This window comes from Puma concolor, chromosome B2 (genome assembly GCF_028749965.1).
Source record: "Puma concolor isolate L17-30 chromosome B2, mPumCon1.1.hap2, whole genome shotgun sequence".
Classification (NCBI taxonomy): Eukaryota; Metazoa; Chordata; class Mammalia; order Carnivora; family Felidae; genus Puma; species Puma concolor.
In genome coordinates this window covers 11,201,648-11,219,467 of record NC_141671.1, presented here as the reverse complement: position 1 = coordinate 11,219,467, position 17,820 = coordinate 11,201,648, and the positions used below count along the sequence as shown (strand labels likewise).

Here is a 17,820-nt window from a genome sequence, read left to right as displayed (position 1 = left end):
TTTTCTTTCCTTTTTTAAAACGTGTTTATTTTTGAGAGGGAGAGAGAGAGAGAGAGAGAGCGCGAGCATGAGCGGGGGAGGGGCAGAAAGAGGGAGACAGAAGATCAGAAGCAGGCTCTGTGCTGACAGCAGCAAGCTTCATGCGGGGCTTGAACTCATGAACTGTGAGATCACGACCTGAGCTGAAGTTGGATGCTCAACCAACTGAACCACCCAGGCTCCCCTTTAGCATTTTCTGCCGTGGCATGGATGGCAATCAATGAAACCAAGGGCCCCATGAAGTGATTTTTGCCTGAAGGAATGATTTTTATATTGCTTCAAAGGTTCTATTCCCCAGGAAACTAATGAGGTTTTTATAATTCCTGAGGCACTACCTACCTGATCCTAGTTTTTAGGGGTTCTAAAGCTAGGACTATAATCTTTTAAACATTTCTTAAATGAATGTGGAGGGGAAAGGAGCATCTTTTGCATACGTACACAAATAATTGAGGTGGTCCAAAAGCTTGGTTGTCTGGTCTTAGTAGCTGTTGACGGAAGAACGGAAGCTGACTGGTGGGTCCGGTCATGGGTGCTTTGAGTAGCGACTCCCAGCCATGGCAGAGGACTGGGGCCGATGTCGGAATTGCTCTTTGTGTTACCATTTGACTGTGGGGAGAAAAAGCAGTTGGCGATCCACTGGTATAAAGTCAGCCAGATGAGGAGAGGTCCTAGAAGGCTGGAATTCTGGGCTCCACTGATGACAGAGACCTCATCTCTTTAATATCTCTGGTTTCAGATTGCCTGCTTGGTACCTGTGGACCAGTTTCAGCTTTATCAACGGTTAAAATTTGAACGAGGTATGTATGCATGCTCCTGTCTATCCCGATGGTGGGTTGTGGCTTTACAATATGTCATCTGCGCACTAACCTGAAACCATCGTGTAAGGTTGGGGCGGCTGTGGGCTGTCAACAGAGCCACAAGGACACGCCAAAAGGGGAAAAACTGTAATTGCAACACAAAATTTCAGCTTTCTCAGCCAGAGGTAGAAAAAATGCGGACGAGCAGGAACTAGAAGCTTCCTTATTTTGGTTGCTTTATATTTTTAATTTGGCTCACGTGAAGAGAGGTTCTACAAAAGCTGGGATAGTTTCACAAAAGAACATGTTCCTTAAAATGGGTTTTACCACCCATTTACCCCTCCTGAAGATCACTTCAAAACATGAATCAACCCAAACATTTTTACTGCTGCTTGTGATACTCACCATTCATTCCTTTGATACTAGTAATCATAGTGATGGCTGAGTGTGTCCTTCCCATGCGATCTACAATGCATCAGACTCATTTTCTTTCTCACTTTGGCCTTGGGGTAATTGATAGGGCTTTTTTCTTTGTACTGTCTTTTTACCTGTAGGATTCATTCATTCATTCATTCATTCATTCATTCATTCATTCTCCTTTTGGCTTCTTGCAGATCTTTTTCAAGGAGCCCTTTCCCTGCTGTCACACCCTGTACGTTTTTTTTTTTTTTTAATTTTTTTTTTTCAACGTTTTTATTTATTTTTGGGACAGAGAGAGACAGAGCATGAACGGGGGAGGGGCAGAGAGAGAAGGAGACACAGAATCGGAAACAGGCTCCAGGCTCTGAGCCACCAGCCCAGAGCCCGACGCGGGGCTCGAACTCACAGACCGCGAGATCGTGACCTGGCTGAAGTCGGACGCTTAACCGACTGCGCCACCCAGGCGCCCCACACCCTGTACGTTTTTTAAAAAAAAAATTTTATCGTTTATTTTTGAGAGATAGAGCACGAGCGGGGGAGGGGCAGAGAGAGAGGGAGACACAGAATCTGAAGCAGGTTTCAGGCTTTGAGCTGTCAGCCCAGAGCCCTACGTGGGGCTCGAGCTCACGAACCTGAGCCGAAGATCATGACCTGAGCCGAAGTCAGTCACTCAACTGACTGAGCCACCCAGGTGCCCCGACACCCTGTACATTCTTGAACTAAATGGTCTGTTTTTCCATATCTGAGAAATAGGAGAAAATTGCTTTTGGGTCTCATTGAGTACCCAAAATAAACTCTCATACAGCATGAACATACAGTTTTCTATTGATAACTTTTAAATCTGTGTCAGTAAAGTCTAGAGGTGAGGGTAGGGGGAAAGAGGTACAGTTATGTCTCTGGTGCCAGTAAGTTTGATAAACACAATTACCTTTACCTCATTTAGCTTTTGCAGTCACCCTGACAGATGATTCTTACATGAGAAAAGAAGACCATGCAGAATATGAGGGGACAAGAGTAGACCAGCGGGGGAGTCATGGGATGGCTCTCACTACCTAGGACCAAGGTTTGGCCAGTTTCATAGGCTAATTTTTTTTTTTTTTTAGCAAGCCAAAAGCAGATTCATCTCTCCTGGGCAGATCATTTAACTACATTTTTAAGGCTGAAATATTAAAATGGAAATTACTAAAACAATTCTTGGACTAGATTACTTGAATTACATTTTTGCCTCATAGGAAGATGCAGGTAACGGGTGAGGAAATAGTTAGGATGTTGTTGAATGTGGAATCTGAACCAGCAAAGTCAGGTGAATTTTAGGTTTGATTCATGAAGACACAGCCCCGTGAATCAGTCCTGTGTGGATTCTCAGCCAGCTGGAGAAGTTAATGATGGGGTACTTTACATCTCAGATCTAGCCATGCTGGCTGATTAATACAGCCCGGGGTGCTTATTGGGTGTGATGGCCAGAGATGATAATGTCAAACACCTGGCCTGCCATTCTCCCACTTTATCCCAGTATCCTCTGTTATAAAGATAAATTACTGTGGGAACACAGACATTCCAACTATTCACCCCACACATGGATGTGGCTGTAGCCAGTGCAGTGATTTAAGGGGTCTTACCTGGAGAAAGTCAAAGAAGTTAGACTGCATTTTCAGTCTTCTTAACTGGTGAGCTCTGTCAGTCTCACTAGTCCTACTCAGTAACCGGGGCTCTGCCCATTGTTGGTATGCCCTTGGCCTATACGCACCTCTGCTTTCTCCTGCCCTGGACCTCCTCCTCACCTGCCTGCAGCCCCATCTGTCAGGGGCAGGCCTCATTCCTCATTGTTTACATTTTACAGACTACTTACTAGCTGAAGTGTCGTTTTGTAATTCATGAGACAAATTCTAAGAGTACTAGGAATTAAAACTTTGTGTGAGTTGGTTCTCACTGATGAATATAAGCTTTTAGTGTATTTAAAACATAGTGGCTAAGAGCCTCGGCTGGGAACGCAGGCCCTACGGCTTACCAGCTGCGTGACCTTGGACAAGATACTTAATTTGTGTACCTGGATTTCCTCGGCTGCAACATGCAGATGATGTTGGTTCCCCTCCCATGTGGTTGGGATGAGGACTAAATGAATTAAAACATGTAAAGCACTTCCTTGAGTACTTCGTCTCCATGTTCAAAATGTCAACAGCTGTTGATAATAAAAATACTAATAACTTCAGAGGGGCACCTTTTACATTGACGCATATGCAGTGTTCTTGTCTTATTCCCCAAATGGGATAATCTTCACATTCTCTAGGAAATATCCCCATATTGAAATAGAGAATAGGGGCGCCTGGGTGGCTCAGTCAGTTAAGCGTCCGACTTGGGCTCAGGTCATGATCTCGCGGTCCGTGAGTTCGAGCCCCGCATCGGGCTCTGTGCTGACAGCTCAGAGCCTGAAGCCTGTTTCAGATTCTGTGTCTCCCTCTCTTTCTGACCCTCCCCTTTCATGCTCTGTCTCTCTCTGTCTCAAAAATAAATAAACGTTAAAAAAAATTTACAAAAAATGAAATCGAGAATACGATTATCTTGTTGTTAGTGGGATTAGAACATGTGAAGTTAATTGGCCACATCGTGTGTGTGTGTGTGTGTACATACATACATTCTTGAGTTCGGAAAAATTGATGACACACATGTGCCATTACAGTATCATACACAGCGTTTCACTGCCCTAAAATTCCTCTAGGCTCCACTTCCTCATCTTTTCCCACTACCCACTGGCTGCCACTGATCTTCTTAATGTGCCCATAGTTTTGCCTTTTCTGGAGTGTCCTACAGTTAGAATCATGCAATATGTAGCCTTCTCAGATTGGCATCTTTCACTGAGCAATACGCTCTTAAGTGCTACATCCATGCTTGTGGTAGGAAAAGCCTTGCTGCGGGAGAGGTCCACATGGAAAATCATTGGCCAGGACTCTCGTTCTCCCCCAGAAAGCTTGGATAGATGTCCTCACACTTTACTTTGTGATTGGGACTTTTTGATGTTCTTGTAGTGTTCAGCCCTACTTCTGATTGGCTTATTTATTCATCAGGTGTGTTAATATACTCGGTCCAGTTACAGTCAAGTTGGGGAGGTCTTAGAGCCAGTTTGTAGGTAGTCTTGCATATCTTTGATTTGATGCATTATAAATTGATCAAGCAGTTTTATTCATACACGGAATTTATTTTTTCTCACAAGTTCCAGGTGGATGTCCCATTACCCATCCCACGAACTGATAATGGATTTTATTATTCCTACTTTGTAGATGAAGAGAGTGAAAACTGGAGAGGTTGAGACTTGCCCAGCATCACATAGACTGTGTCTAAGCTTCCTCATCTATAGATTGTGTGTTGTGTTAATTGCATAATTTTTTACTAAGGTAATATGTATCTGCAAAACATAAAACTTACCATTTCATCCATTTTAGGTGTACAATTCAGTGGTGTTAGGAACACACACAGTGTTGTGTAACCATCACTACCGTCTACTTATCACCCCAAGCAGAAACTGTTGTCATTAAATAATAACTTCGCATTTCCCTTTTTTCCCCGGCCCTTGGTACTTGTAATCTGCTTGCTGTTCTGTAAACTTGCCTAGTGTAGATATTTCATTTAAGTGGAATCATACACTATATTCCTTTTGGGTCTGGCTTACTTCCCTTAGTATAATGTTTTGAAGGTTCAAAACATGGTGCTGTGTATCAGCACTTTTTATGGCTGAATAATATGCCACTGTATGGATATCACACATTTTGTTTATCCATTCATCTGTTATAGGACACTTGGATCGTTTTTACCTTTTGCCTGCTGTGAATAATGCTACAGGGAACACTGGGGACCAAGTATCTTTTTGAGTCCTAGCTTTCAGTTCCAATGGGTGTATACTTAGAAGTGGAATTGCTTGGTCATGTGCTGAATTCTGTATTTGGTGTTTGAGGAACTGCCCAAACTCTGTCATTTAAATATAAATTAAATTGTATATTTTTACTATCATAAAGCATGGAACCACAATTACATTTGGAAGTATGTTAAATCTGGGAGTTTGGTTCAACTCCCTTGTTTTATAAGAAAGGAAACCAAAGTCCAGAGACATTTTGATCTGAGGTGATTTGGGAAGGCAGTTTATAATTATTTATTTATTTATTTTAAAGTTTATTTATTTATTTTGAGAGACAGAATGAATGGAGGAGGCGCAGAGAGAGAATCCTAAGCAGGTTCCGCACTGTTAGCACAGAGCCTGACGTGGAGCTTGAACTCATGAGCCATGAGATCGTGACTTGAGCCAAAGTTGGACAGACGCTTAACTGACTGAGCCACCCAGGTGCCCCTATAATTCTTTAGTATCAATTCATGCACTTTTTCTTTATCCATCCATGATACAGAGTAATTAGAGAAGGGCATTCCAAGTAAGAGTAAGTTTAAATCAATACAGTGTTATGGAAGGGAATTTACTTGATTGGGATGATCTTTATCTAAATTGTATATCTTGTTTTTACTCAATAGACTTCATATCTACCTCGGACTCAACACTTACCAGCTAGGTCACTTTGGGGTCTATGCCACAAAAAATATTTTATGTGGAACTGTTTACAAGGGGGTCTTGGGATGCTTTAAATACTGATGTGAATGATCTAAAGGGCTAACTTGTGGAAAGTAAAACTCACTGACTGGGCTCTCAGAGGTGTAGAGACTGTCGTTGCTCTGGAAAAAGACTCAGATTAGTGGTGGCCTTGTATCTTAGTTATACACATTTCCATTAGTTTTGCCCCATGCTTATTGCCTACCAAGTTCTCGGTTTTTAGTCTGTCATCCGTGTTTTAATTGTCTTCTGCTTTATGTTACATATATGATTAACTTGCCTTTTATAGCTTTGTTTTCATCTGAGTCTTTGTGGGGGAGAAAATATTTTGAATAGGAACAAGCCTAAATCATCACTGTTTACATAAAGCAGAGAAACAGCATTTGGCATAGATGGCTTATTCGATGAATCCACTTTCCTTCCATCTGTGACTTTCTGTTGGCTACTACTGTGTTTGTGGCTTTCCCTTTCCGTGTCAGTCTTCCAATATTAACAAAGAAAAGAGAATACTAAGTTTGGCATGTGTTAGTGATCACTGTTGTACTTTCTACTGGTCCTCAAAGCACGTGCCTGATGATTAATGCTAGAATTTTGTCTCTCGAGTCTGCTTGTCTGGAGTCTATGTTTTCAGAATATTTTTTTAAATTGGATTAAGATTTTCCATCTCTAGTCCTTAAGCACTCTTCCTATTTTTTGTGACCCCTTTTTACTTATTATAATTGCACGTTGCTTCAATTCCCTCGTGGTTGATTGGTCTGTTCTTGGCTATTTGTATTTTCAGAGTGGCTGGAAACTCTTAGAAATGGTGCCAGCGGCACACTGTTCTCTGTTGGAAAAAGTAAAATATGAATTTTTTTTCCTGTTATCTGTTAATCCTACTGCCTTCACTCATGTATTTAATATCTATGTTTCTGTGGACTGAGAATCTCTTGTGTGCAGGGTCACTTCCCGATGCTGCTGTAAGCCGCGGCCCTATCTTTCTCCAAAGCCCGTCTGTTCTCAGCATTTTTCACAAGCCTCCTTTCAACACTGCAACAAAAGTCTCAACATTGAAGATGGGGCTCTTTGAGTTTCATCTCGCTCCTTTATTTGTCTTTGGTGAAATGCTCCCCGCCCCTCCTTTGTGTTTAATCATTTAAGGTTTTATGTCACCAGGGCTCTGTGTGTAGTTATTTGGTTTCTCTTGGCATTTTTTTAAAATTATTTTTTAATGTTTTTTTTTTTTTTATTTTTGAGAGAGAGACAGAGCACAAATGGGGGAGGGGCAGAGAGAGAGGGAGACGCAGAATCCGAAGCAGGCTCCAGGCTCTGAGCTGTCAGCGCAGAGCCCGACGTGGGGCCCGAACCCACAAACCGCGAGATCGTGACCTGAGCCCAAGTCAGACGCCCAACTGACTGAGCCACCCAGGCGCCCTGGTGTTTTTTGTTTGTTTCATTTTTGTTAGGGCTGTGCGATACTTCCATGACCTTCCAAAACCTTCAGTTTTATTTTTCAACAGCTCCCGTCTCTTATTAGTCGTCTTACTTTTCATAGTTTCTGACCCTAAGCCCATTCTTATCATGCATGTGCGTGTGTGTGCACACCTGTTCTCCCTTTGAGCCGGCTTTTTGGTGTTTTGTGGTAAATGTATGACTAAGTCTAGGGTTTCCTTACAAAGCTACCCTGTGCCTCCAGATGGTAACATTTTCTCCCCAGCGTTCTGCTTCCTCTCCTTTACCATCAACTCTTTCTTGCGGGTCAGTTCTAAATCTCAAACAGCGCCCTCTAGGTGGTTCAGCTTTCCTCTGAAAAACTAAAGTGTCCGTAAGAAGAGACCCTTATCACCAGATAGGGTGATTTTTTGAAAGGGGCCCCAAGTGACAGGCACAGTATGACGTCTTGCCTCTCCCTGTGTGCACTTCCACCCGCACCTGTAACAGCTGGAGTGTTGTGAAGAATGAGTCAGTGTTGTGTGTCTGTCACTGTGTGTGCTCAGTAAATTATTGCTGTCGTTATCGTTGTTGTGGCTTTTGTTATTCATCACTATTGCCACCCCATCTTACCTTTGTCCCAGTGGTTTCTAAACCAAACGAAAAGAGCATCTTCTAGAATCCAGATCATACCTTGGACTGAGGGTATAGCACAATAATACAACTTTTGTCCTCTTTTCACCTTAACCCGTATTTTTTTCATCATGTTTCCATCTGCATTGTCCTAGATTCTAAAGCATCGTATGGCACCATCATACAGTGTGCTGTTACTTGAATCATGAACCCACCTTCTCCAGCACCTCCAAGGAGATCATGACTTGCTGACCCAGAGCGTGCAAAGTGGCTGCTCTAAAGAGAAAACGTTCCCATGCTCATAGTGGAAATGGAAATCTATTTAACAACATGGTTATGCGTTTACATAGAGAATGGTATTCTAGGAGGAAAAAAGGCCGGATCCCAGCATATACTCATGAACTGCGGGTTATGCATGCTTCTAGCTTGTGTGGGTCATAATGTAAGAGCGTCAGACTGGATAACCTCAGAAGTTGTTTCCAGGTCTGAAATTCTGTTGGTTCTCCTCAGCAATCTTGACAGAGGGCTGCTAAAGGCCACGTCTCTTTGACTTTATTTACTATGGCAGATGTTAATTCTGATCAGTTTAATTGCATTTTAACTATCTACAGAAGACCTTTGTTCCTTGAGATATCAGAAAGCAAATTAACTTTGGCATAATTAAAAATGCAGAGGGTCATGAAAGTTAAACCAGTTTGATTTATTTCAGCTGATAAATTAGCTTGGGTGTATGATGTTTCCTACCATAATATGAAATCATGGGATCTCTTTTCTGGCACAGCTTCACACTGGCAGAGGATGGCAGAAAACCCACTTATGTTAGTTAAGAGAATTTACAACAGAATAAAAACCAAGCTCTGCCTATGTAATACTGATGGCTTCCAGTGGATCTCGAGATCAGGGTTTGAAAACTGAAAACAGTCGCTGGGGTCAGACATGCTCCTTAGGGCTCGAGGCAGTTTTATTCTGTTAAAATGTTTCTATTTCTCAAGAATTGTCAGAATACAGAAGTAGAGATAGCTTTACATAGCATTTCCTGCCTTGCCTAATTTATGTGAACAAGCAGTCTTAAGACCAAACAGTCATGCAACTTTACTTCAGTGATCAGTGTTAATTTTCTTAAGTAAATCCTGGCTCCAGTTGGTGAACTTGTCTGTCTCTGATGTAAGTATGTTACGTTTAATGACTGCTAAATCACGTTCATGGTAAAGTGTTAGGAATACCCCTAGCCCGTGTACAGGCCCCTGGGCTCTCTTTTTCTAGATTCCTGAACTTTTCCCCCATCTCAGAGCTACATGAAGCTTTCGTCACCGCGGATGCAGAAAAAATTAGCTGAATACGCATTAGTGCATTTTCCTCCAGCTTTGGAATGGCAATTTGAAGGGGGAAGAAACGAAATCTTACGTTTTTTTGGATGTGCGCATTTTGTTTATCTCCACGATAACTGTATCTCCTAGGCCAAGAGCCAGGAGTTAGAATCGAATTCACTCTAACAGTAATCAAAAGTGTTTTTAAAAATTTCGCATTAACCCCGTACAGCTCCCCTCCCTTCAGGCTCCTCTCAGGGCAACGGGGTGGAGTCAGGCGTGAGGGGGAGAAGCTCTTGTTCACGGACATGATTTGGCTTCCAACTGGTGTCCATCAGTCGGTTCCTCTTTGGCGTGGGGTTAGGATTGCTAATATGTGACACCCCTTTAGCGTTTTTTCCTCTAGGAAAAAGACCATTTGTGGTACACTCTGTTACCTGACGGAAAGGAAGCAAAACTGTGCTCTTAATAGCATATTGGAATTATAATCATTCTTTTTATTTAAATTTTTTTTTCAACGTTTATTTATTTTTGGGACAGAGAGAGACAGAGCATGAACGGGGGAGGGGCAGAGAGAGAGGGAGACACAGAATCGGAAGCAGGCTCCAGGCTCTGAGCCATCAGCCCAGAGCCTGGCGCGGGGCTCGAACTCACGGACCGCGAGATCGTGACCTGGCTGAAGTCGGACGCTTAACCAAATGCGCCACCCAGGCGCCCCTATAATCATTCTTTTTAAAAAATGTTTATTTATTCCGAGAGAGAGAGTGTGTGCACACACGCATGTGAGCAGGGAAGGTGCAGAGAAAGAGGGAAAGAGAATCCCAAGCAGGCTCCGCACTCTCAGTGCCGAGGGGGGCTCGATCCCATGGACTGTGCGACCATGACCTGAGCTGAAATCAAGAGTTGGACATTTAACCATCGGAGCCACTCAGGTGCCCCTGAAATTCTAATTCTTAAAAAATAAAAATGCCTCTCTTAGCCTCTGTGGATGTTTACTTGTAGCTGCTCTTCTAGGAGCTGGGCCGAAGCACAGTCATTAGGGGAGATGCCGAGCTGTGCTCAGATACCTTTTCAGTGTAATCTGGCCAGACTTGCGGGTGGGAATCCCTGTTCTGCTGGGGGGTGCTCTTCTCCCTGAGAGTCCAAGAAACCCTGTGCAAAAGTCTCTCTGAGCGGTTATTCCTGTTCTCTGGAAATCTCTGAATGCAGGGCTGAGTAAGACAGAACCTTGCTGTGTAGACCGTCATTATCCTTTATTACCACGGGGAATTGATCTACAGATAGCATTTCTTACACTGCTGTTACATTGCTTCATTCATTTATTCAACAAATACGAAGTTTCAGAAAGCTTTCTAGATCACTGGTTGTCAGCTTGGGACGACTGCATCCAACTGCATCCTCACTAGGAAATCTTGACGGTTTCACCTTCAAAATATGCTCCAAATTATGAGTACTTCCACTTCTCACCTAGAATCCAGTGCGTCATCTCGGATTAGATCGCTGCTCTCTGTCGTCACCCTGTGCGGCCACCAGCTCTACTCCCTATGGTAGCCAGAGTAATCTTCTGAGAGTGGTCATTGTGTCACGGCTCTCCCCTCATCACAGTGGCACTGCCCTCTCTTCCTCGGCACTGCCTGTGGGGGTGGCGGCCATCTCCTGTTCGGCATCGTGGCCGCCCTCAGACCTCTGGTGAAGCCCAAGATTGCGAAAAAGAGGACTAAGAAGTTCATCAGGCACCAGTCAGACCAATATATCAAAATTAAGCGCCACTGGCGGAAGCCCAGAGGCACTGACAATATGGCACGCAGAAGATTCAAGGGCCGGATCTTGATGCCCGGCGTTGCTTACGGGAGCAGCAAGAAAACAAAGCACGTGCTGCCTGGTGGCTTCCAGAAGTTCCTCGTCCACAGCATCAAGGAGCGTGAAGAGCTGCGGATGTGCAACAAATCTTACTGTGCAGAGATTGCTTACAATGTCTAAGAACCACAGAGCCATTATGTAAAGTACCGCCCAGCTGGCCATCAGACTCAGCGCTCCCAATGCCAGGCCGCGTAGTGGCAAACGTGAATAGGCAGCTTATGTGCACATCGTATTTGTGTTATACTACCGAAAAAAAAAAAAAGCCCCTCCAGCGGCTTCTCAGCATGCTTAGGCCTTATCGTCATCCTCTAGAATCAGGTCCTTGATGACTAGCCCCACATTATGTCCTGTGACCCTCCCCTCTGCTCACTTAGCTCCTTGTGAAATTGCCCTGCCCTATTACACGTGTAAGTCTCTTCTTCTGCATCATTTGGATATAAGTTGGAAATCTTTCAGATCAAAACCATGCGTAGATTAGCTGCTTGTTCATGGTTCTAACCTATTGACTTCAATGTGTTTTTAAAAAACATACAGCTATAAATAACTCAAAACCAGAAGTAATGTTTGCTCAGAGTCATCTGGTTCTCACACAAATGTAACAATCCCAGAGGCTTATCTCTAGCAATTCTAACCAAATTAATAGTTACCCAGTTGAGAGAGCAGAAAGTGTGCATTTGAGCTGAGAGGTCTCTGCCATAAAACAAAAATGAAGGCGGCAGAGAAAAAACCAAATCATTTAGGTATTCTCTATATATTCAGGCCCAGAAGTATGAATATACCTTTTCTTCTCATTCAAATGTCCTTTGTGAATTTCTACAGAAGGCTTGCGTGTACTGTTTGACTGCAAGTGACAAATCTCTTTAGTCCTGTCTCCGTCACCAGTGTGAGAAACTGAGTCACTACTCCTTTGAATGTTAACTCCTTGTTAACTTATTCAGCTCCTTTCGTTAACACAGAAATATAAAGCTGAGGGGACTGTCAAATTTGGATAGATTTGTCTTTTTGCCTCAGAATAGTTATTTGCTCTTAATGCTTTACCAAGAAGACAATGGCATAACTTCTTTGACAAGTGTCCTTTAATTAACCAGAACAGTGTATGTATTTTTTTTTTATTATTTGAGAGAGAGAAAGAGAAAGAATGAGTCAGGGTGGGGAGAGGAGCAGAGAGAGAGGGAGGGAGGGAATATATCTCAACCAGGCTCCACGCTCAGCATGGGGCCCGACATAAGGCTTGATCCCACGACTCTGGGGTCATTATTTGAGCCAAAATCAAAAGTCAGACACTCAACTGACTGAGCCACCCAGGTACCCCACCAGAATAATATTTAAAAGGTGTAGAACAAGCTCAAGTACCTGTGTAAAAAATAGCTGTGCCCCAAAGCAAACGTTACATAAACACATGGTACTATATTGCTACTGTGGGTACCTCCTGTACTGATGGACTTTTCTCCAGGCTTTAATCATGTCAGATTCTACCTAGCAGCGCTTTCCATTTATTTAGATTATTTAAAAGAATGGCTGATGGGAGAAGGGGGGGCTCTGTTCAAGAGAAGGAATTGGTTTAAATTAGTAGATATCTGTTCTCTTTTTTTTCCCCGTGACCCTTTGTATTTATAAAGGAAAAAATTTCCATCTGCTGGGTGGTCAGGAATGTACTGAGTGCATCCCATATGACTGGCACAGTGAGGGGTGCTTAGAAGTATGGTGGGCAGATCCAAAAATATGTACTCGTAACATACATACACATGCTGTGGTTCTGAGCAGAAGAAACAGCCTGTCTTCTAGGAGAGCTCTCACTGGAGTTGATGATCCCAGACATATGTACAAGAAGCAATTAACCAACAATAAACTAGAATACATAATCAAATAGCAAACACTCTTTAGAAGATGTAGACCCGTGGGAGACATGAGAGGATTACTTCAGATGTAAGTACCTGTCTGTATGCGGGATGTTCAGGAGGTAGAAAAGGCTGGTCAGCAAATATGGCTACAAGAACTGTCACTATTGTAGTTTTCACTTCTCTTCTCATGCTAAGTTCTGTTCTTCGGTTGCCCGCTGTGTGCCCCACACTTGACTATGCTGAGGTAGGGTCTCTACGTCTATGTTTTTACTCTCAAGGTGGACAATGTTCAGGGATGTGTTGGCAAACGGTTTTTTGGTGGGGGCGGGGGAGGCTCTGATTTACAGTGTTTGCCGCTTTCTGTGGTGTAAATACTTTACCGTGGTTGATTTCTCAAGTAGCCAATTCATGTGGTGTCACTGAATGCAGCATTGGGACGAGATGGAGTAGGTTGTGAGCTGGTGGGACCCTGCTTCAGGAGGCGACCGCCAGTGTCCTTGCCAGTGCAGAATCTTTATTCCACTATCTGGAAGGAGACTGTCCTTTTCCTTTTATGCCTTCCTGACTCTGGCTGCCTGCAGAGTTGCTATTACGGGGATTGGGTTTTTTTTTTTGTTTTTCATCTTTACTTCTGTGGTGCTTTAGCTCTAACTTAATTTCTTTGTGTTTTATCTCAGCATGTGCCATCTGCTTTGTACTGCGGTTAGGAGGGACCAGTTTTACCTCCTGATTTTAGAGCTGATTAAAAGGAGAAACTTCATTATGGATACTTGGGATAAGAGAAGCATAAAATATTTCTGTATTAAAAAAAAGCTTCTGTATATCAGACATTCCTTACCTCCACCCCTAAGAGTTGCTCACATTTATTTGTTAATAATTTCATTTATGTTATCTTGTGGGGAGCTCTGTCAGTTATTACATTGCTTGTGGTCTTTTTTACATTTTATTAATTTTGAACATCTCTGGTTCTTTTCGCGCTGAGATTTCTGAGAAGTAAACCTCTATTTTTTTTTTTAATGTTTATTTATTTTGACAGAGAGAGAAAAAGTGAGGAGGGGAGGAGCAGAGGGAGAGGGAGACAGAGAATCCCAAGCAGGCTCCACACTGTCAGTGCAGAGCCCGATGTGGGGCTCAAACTCACAAACCATGAGATCATGACCTGAGCCAAGATCAAGAGTCGAATGCTTAACCGACTGAACCACCCAGGCGCCCTGCAAACCTCTATTTTCACCTTTTTTAGAGCCCATGATCTCTAAAAAGTACTTGACATTGATCAATTGTTGAATGACCTAGTTTTCAGGCATATCATCACAAGACATGAGGCCAAAAGAAGTTTGAAATAGTACAAATTAGAATGAGATTGAGACTTAATCATGGCAAGGGTTGTGTAAATAAGTCAAATAACGGAGAAATCTAGGGCCAAGTCTTAGACACCATTCATAGATGGGACCAACGGAAGCAGTTTTGATGCTAAAGGAGAAGGAAGGTTTGGGGAAGAAAATAGGCCAGTACTTTATGGAAGAGGGAGCTACAAGAGTATCTGATACAAGTTGCATTAAGAAACACTTGCTGGGGGCGCCTGGGTGGCTCAGTCGGTTAAGCGGCTGACTTGGCTCAGGTCATGATCTCTTGGTCTGTGAGTTCGAGCCCCGCGTCGGGCTCTGTGCTGACAGCTCAGAGCCTGGAGCCTGTTTCGGATTCTGTGTCTCCCTCTCTCTGACCCTCCCCTGTTCATGCTCTGTCTCTCCCTGTCTCAAAAATAAAAAAAAAAAAAAAAAAAAAAAAAAAAAAAACTTGCTGGATATGAGTAGGGGCATGGCAGTTTTAACTTTCAGAGAGCAGTTTATTAATGAGTTGGGAATAAAAACTTTACTTTAGAGATTTAAGGAGGGTAGGAGGGGATAGGAATGAGAATCAGTGACTCTGGATCACTCATCCAAGGACTGGGATGAGAGAAGAAGTGAAATGGATGTTAGGTACAGAGAGACAGTAAGTAGGGGTCCAGTAAGGGTAATTATTATTCCTTTTGAAGTTAGAAAATTTTTTGATTGTCGCCCTTAATAAGTGACATTTCATAAAGGCGGTTTAATTTTGAAAGTGCTGTATGTAAAGTTCCATGTTTTGGCAAGTTGATGTCTTTCCAAATGCAGAGAGCCATAATTCAGGTGGGTGGAGATCTAGGGTCTACAAGATGCTGATTCTGTGACATCAAAATTAAGACAAGTACACAGTAGGTCCTTGAATGAAGGTCCTTTATGGGGGGGTAGACTATAATTTGGTAAAGAGAGAGGATTTTTAGGGGGAAGGAAAAACATAGTATGAGAATTGTATATATGGAGAATGTGAAACAAAGGGGAAATCTAAATATGTTTCAGTGTTGCAAAAAGTAGATGATTTTCCAGGGGACAGCTTAGATGCAGAATTATTTTATTAGTCTGTTGTTCATATACCAGATTGATAGTAGCCTTTTCCAACGAGCTTCTAGGGGTGCCTGGGTAGCTCAGTTGGTTAAGCCTCCAACTGTTGGTTTTTGCCCAGGTCACGATCTCATGGTTCTTGGTTCAAGCCCTGTGTCAGGCTCTGCACTGACAACGCAGAGCCTGGTTGAGATTCTCTGTCTCCCTCACTTTCTGTGCCTCCTTCCAACCACCCCCCCCCCCCCATTGTGTGCATGCACTCTCTTTCTCAAAAGGAATGTAAAAAATAAAAAAAACTAGCTTTTAAAAATTATAAAAGTAGTATTTGTTCCTGTTTTTTAAATTCAAGTTTAGTATTAAAGTAAATCTTTGCTTCCTTCCCCAACCGCCCCCCCCCTCGCCTTTTACTCAAGGGTAACCATTTTTGTGTTTCTTACATATTCTTCTGAAAATGTTTTTTTTAATTTTTTAATGTTTATTTATTTATTTTGAGAGACAGAGACAGAGACCGAGATAGAGACAGCAAATGGAGGAGGGGAGAGAGGGAGAGAAAGAATCCCAAGCAGACTCCATGCTGTCAGCACAGAGCCCAACGCTGGGCTTGATCCCACAAACTGCAAGATCATGACCTGAGCTGATATCAAGAGTCAGATGTTTAAATGAATGAGCCACCCAGGTGCCCCTGTTGTTTTGTTTTGTTTTTTAATGTTTGTTTATTTATTTTTTCAGAGAGAGAGCAATTATGAGTGGGGGAGGGGCAGGGAGAGGGGGAGAGAGAATCCGAAGCAGGCTGCAGGCTCTGAGCTGACAGCAGAGAGCCCGATCCGAGGCTTGAAGTCACGAACCATCAGATCATCACCTGAGCCCAAATCAAGAGTCTCACGCTCAACCTGACGAAGCCACCCAGGCACCTTCTTCTCAAAATGTTAAAACGTATTTTTATAAACATGGTTCATTTATACTCATCCTGAATCTGCATTTTTTAATTGGTAATATATCCTTGGGATCTTTCCATATTGTCACGTTTGAGTCACCTTATTTTTTTTTTTTTTTTTAATTTTTTTTTTCAACGTTTATTTATTTTTGGGACAGAGAGAGACAGAGCATGAACGGGCGAGGGGCAGAGAGAGAGGGAGACACAGAATCGGAAACAGGCTCCAGGCTCTGAGCCATCAGCCCAGAGCCCGACGCGGGGCTCGAACTCACGGACCGTGAGATCGTGACCTGGTTGAAGTCGGACGCTTAACCGACTGCGCCACCCAGGCGCCCCTGAGTCACCTTATTTTAAAGTTCGTAGTGTTCAACTATATGGATGTACATTACTTGTCTGCTGAACTACACAAAAACCTTATGGATCTGGCATAGTGTGTTAATTTTTTTTTAATTTTTTTTTTAATGTTTATTTATTATTGAGAGAGCATGAGCATGGGAGGGGCAGAGAGAGGAGGAGACACAGAATACAAAGCAGGCTCTAGGCTCTGAGCCATCAGCACAGAGCCTGACGATGCGGGGCTCGAACTCACACCCGCAGGATCATGACCTGAGTCGAAGTCAGATGCTTAACCAACTGAGCCACCCAGGCACCCCATTTTTTTAAAAAACTTTAATAATAACAAAAAATTTTTATTATGGTACATACGTTTTCCACAGTATGATGTGTGTCGTGTGTATTTTTTTCTGTACGCGCCATTTCCACGTTCCTCACCTACAGAGATGATAAAATCCTGGGGTTGGAAAGGACTTTAAAGGTCGTCTCGGACATGCCGCGTTCATCCCCTTTGTACAATACCTGCTTCCCCAGGAGGAACGGTCCTTGTTGGAAGTGGGCATTTGCTCACTATTGCTAGAGGTGGCCTTACCATTTGAGATGCTTTCATTCGCAAGGAGCAGAACGCCGGACTTTGAGGAGCCTAAACAGCGAGGGCAGTGAATTACCTCACACACAGGGAATCCAGAGGTCGATGGTTGCAGGTTTGGCTGATGAAGCCGCTCGGTTTCTGTACCTCATGTAGTTTTTCCTCACAGTTTTCCCAGATCATATTCCCGGACATCCAACTTCAGGCGGTTGTGTTCAAAGGTGGCTGGACGGAAGGGCAATTCTTGCCCGCACATCAGGAAGGAGACCTTGTCCCAGAAGCCCCTTGTCGGACCGCCCCTCCCCTCCCACTGGCTAGACCATGTCACGTGATCAAGCTACGGTTGCGCAGTAGGCTGGGAAAGCGAGTGTCCGCCATGTTCTGCATCTGAAGAGATAAGACGAGTGTTCTCAGGTTGAAAGGGGTTGGGGCCGATATTGAGGGACTCTAGAAGCGGCTAGAGTGGCCAATATCACTTTTGGATAGAGTAAGAATCTATTTCTTGGTAACCCTACTTTGGGTGTTAGTTAAGTTCTATAAGCTATCCTTAAAGAACAACGAAATGAGTAGAAAGCTGAAATGTGTCCCTCTGGTCCCTTCCTCCACGCTCCTTCACTTGGTCATTTCTGTGCTGTCAAAGTGGAGAAAAATA

The 17,820-nt window shown here is 43.2% G+C and overlaps 1 protein-coding gene and 1 pseudogene across 4 annotated transcripts in view; both read left to right on the top strand.

The window, feature by feature from the left end:
• Positions 1–17,820, top strand: part of RNF144B (ring finger protein 144B) — a 182,005-nt gene that overhangs the window by 151,611 nt on the left and 12,574 nt on the right. For all 4 annotated transcript variants that reach the window (XM_086706155.1, XM_086706156.1, XM_086706157.1 and 1 more), the window contains exon 4: positions 776–836. In XM_086706155.1, the coding sequence (XP_086562281.1) occupies positions 776–836 (61 nt within the window). The remainder of the gene's footprint in view (positions 1–775; positions 837–17,820) is intronic.
• On the top strand, positions 2,493–16,284 carry LOC147580724 (large ribosomal subunit protein eL32 pseudogene; annotated as a pseudogene).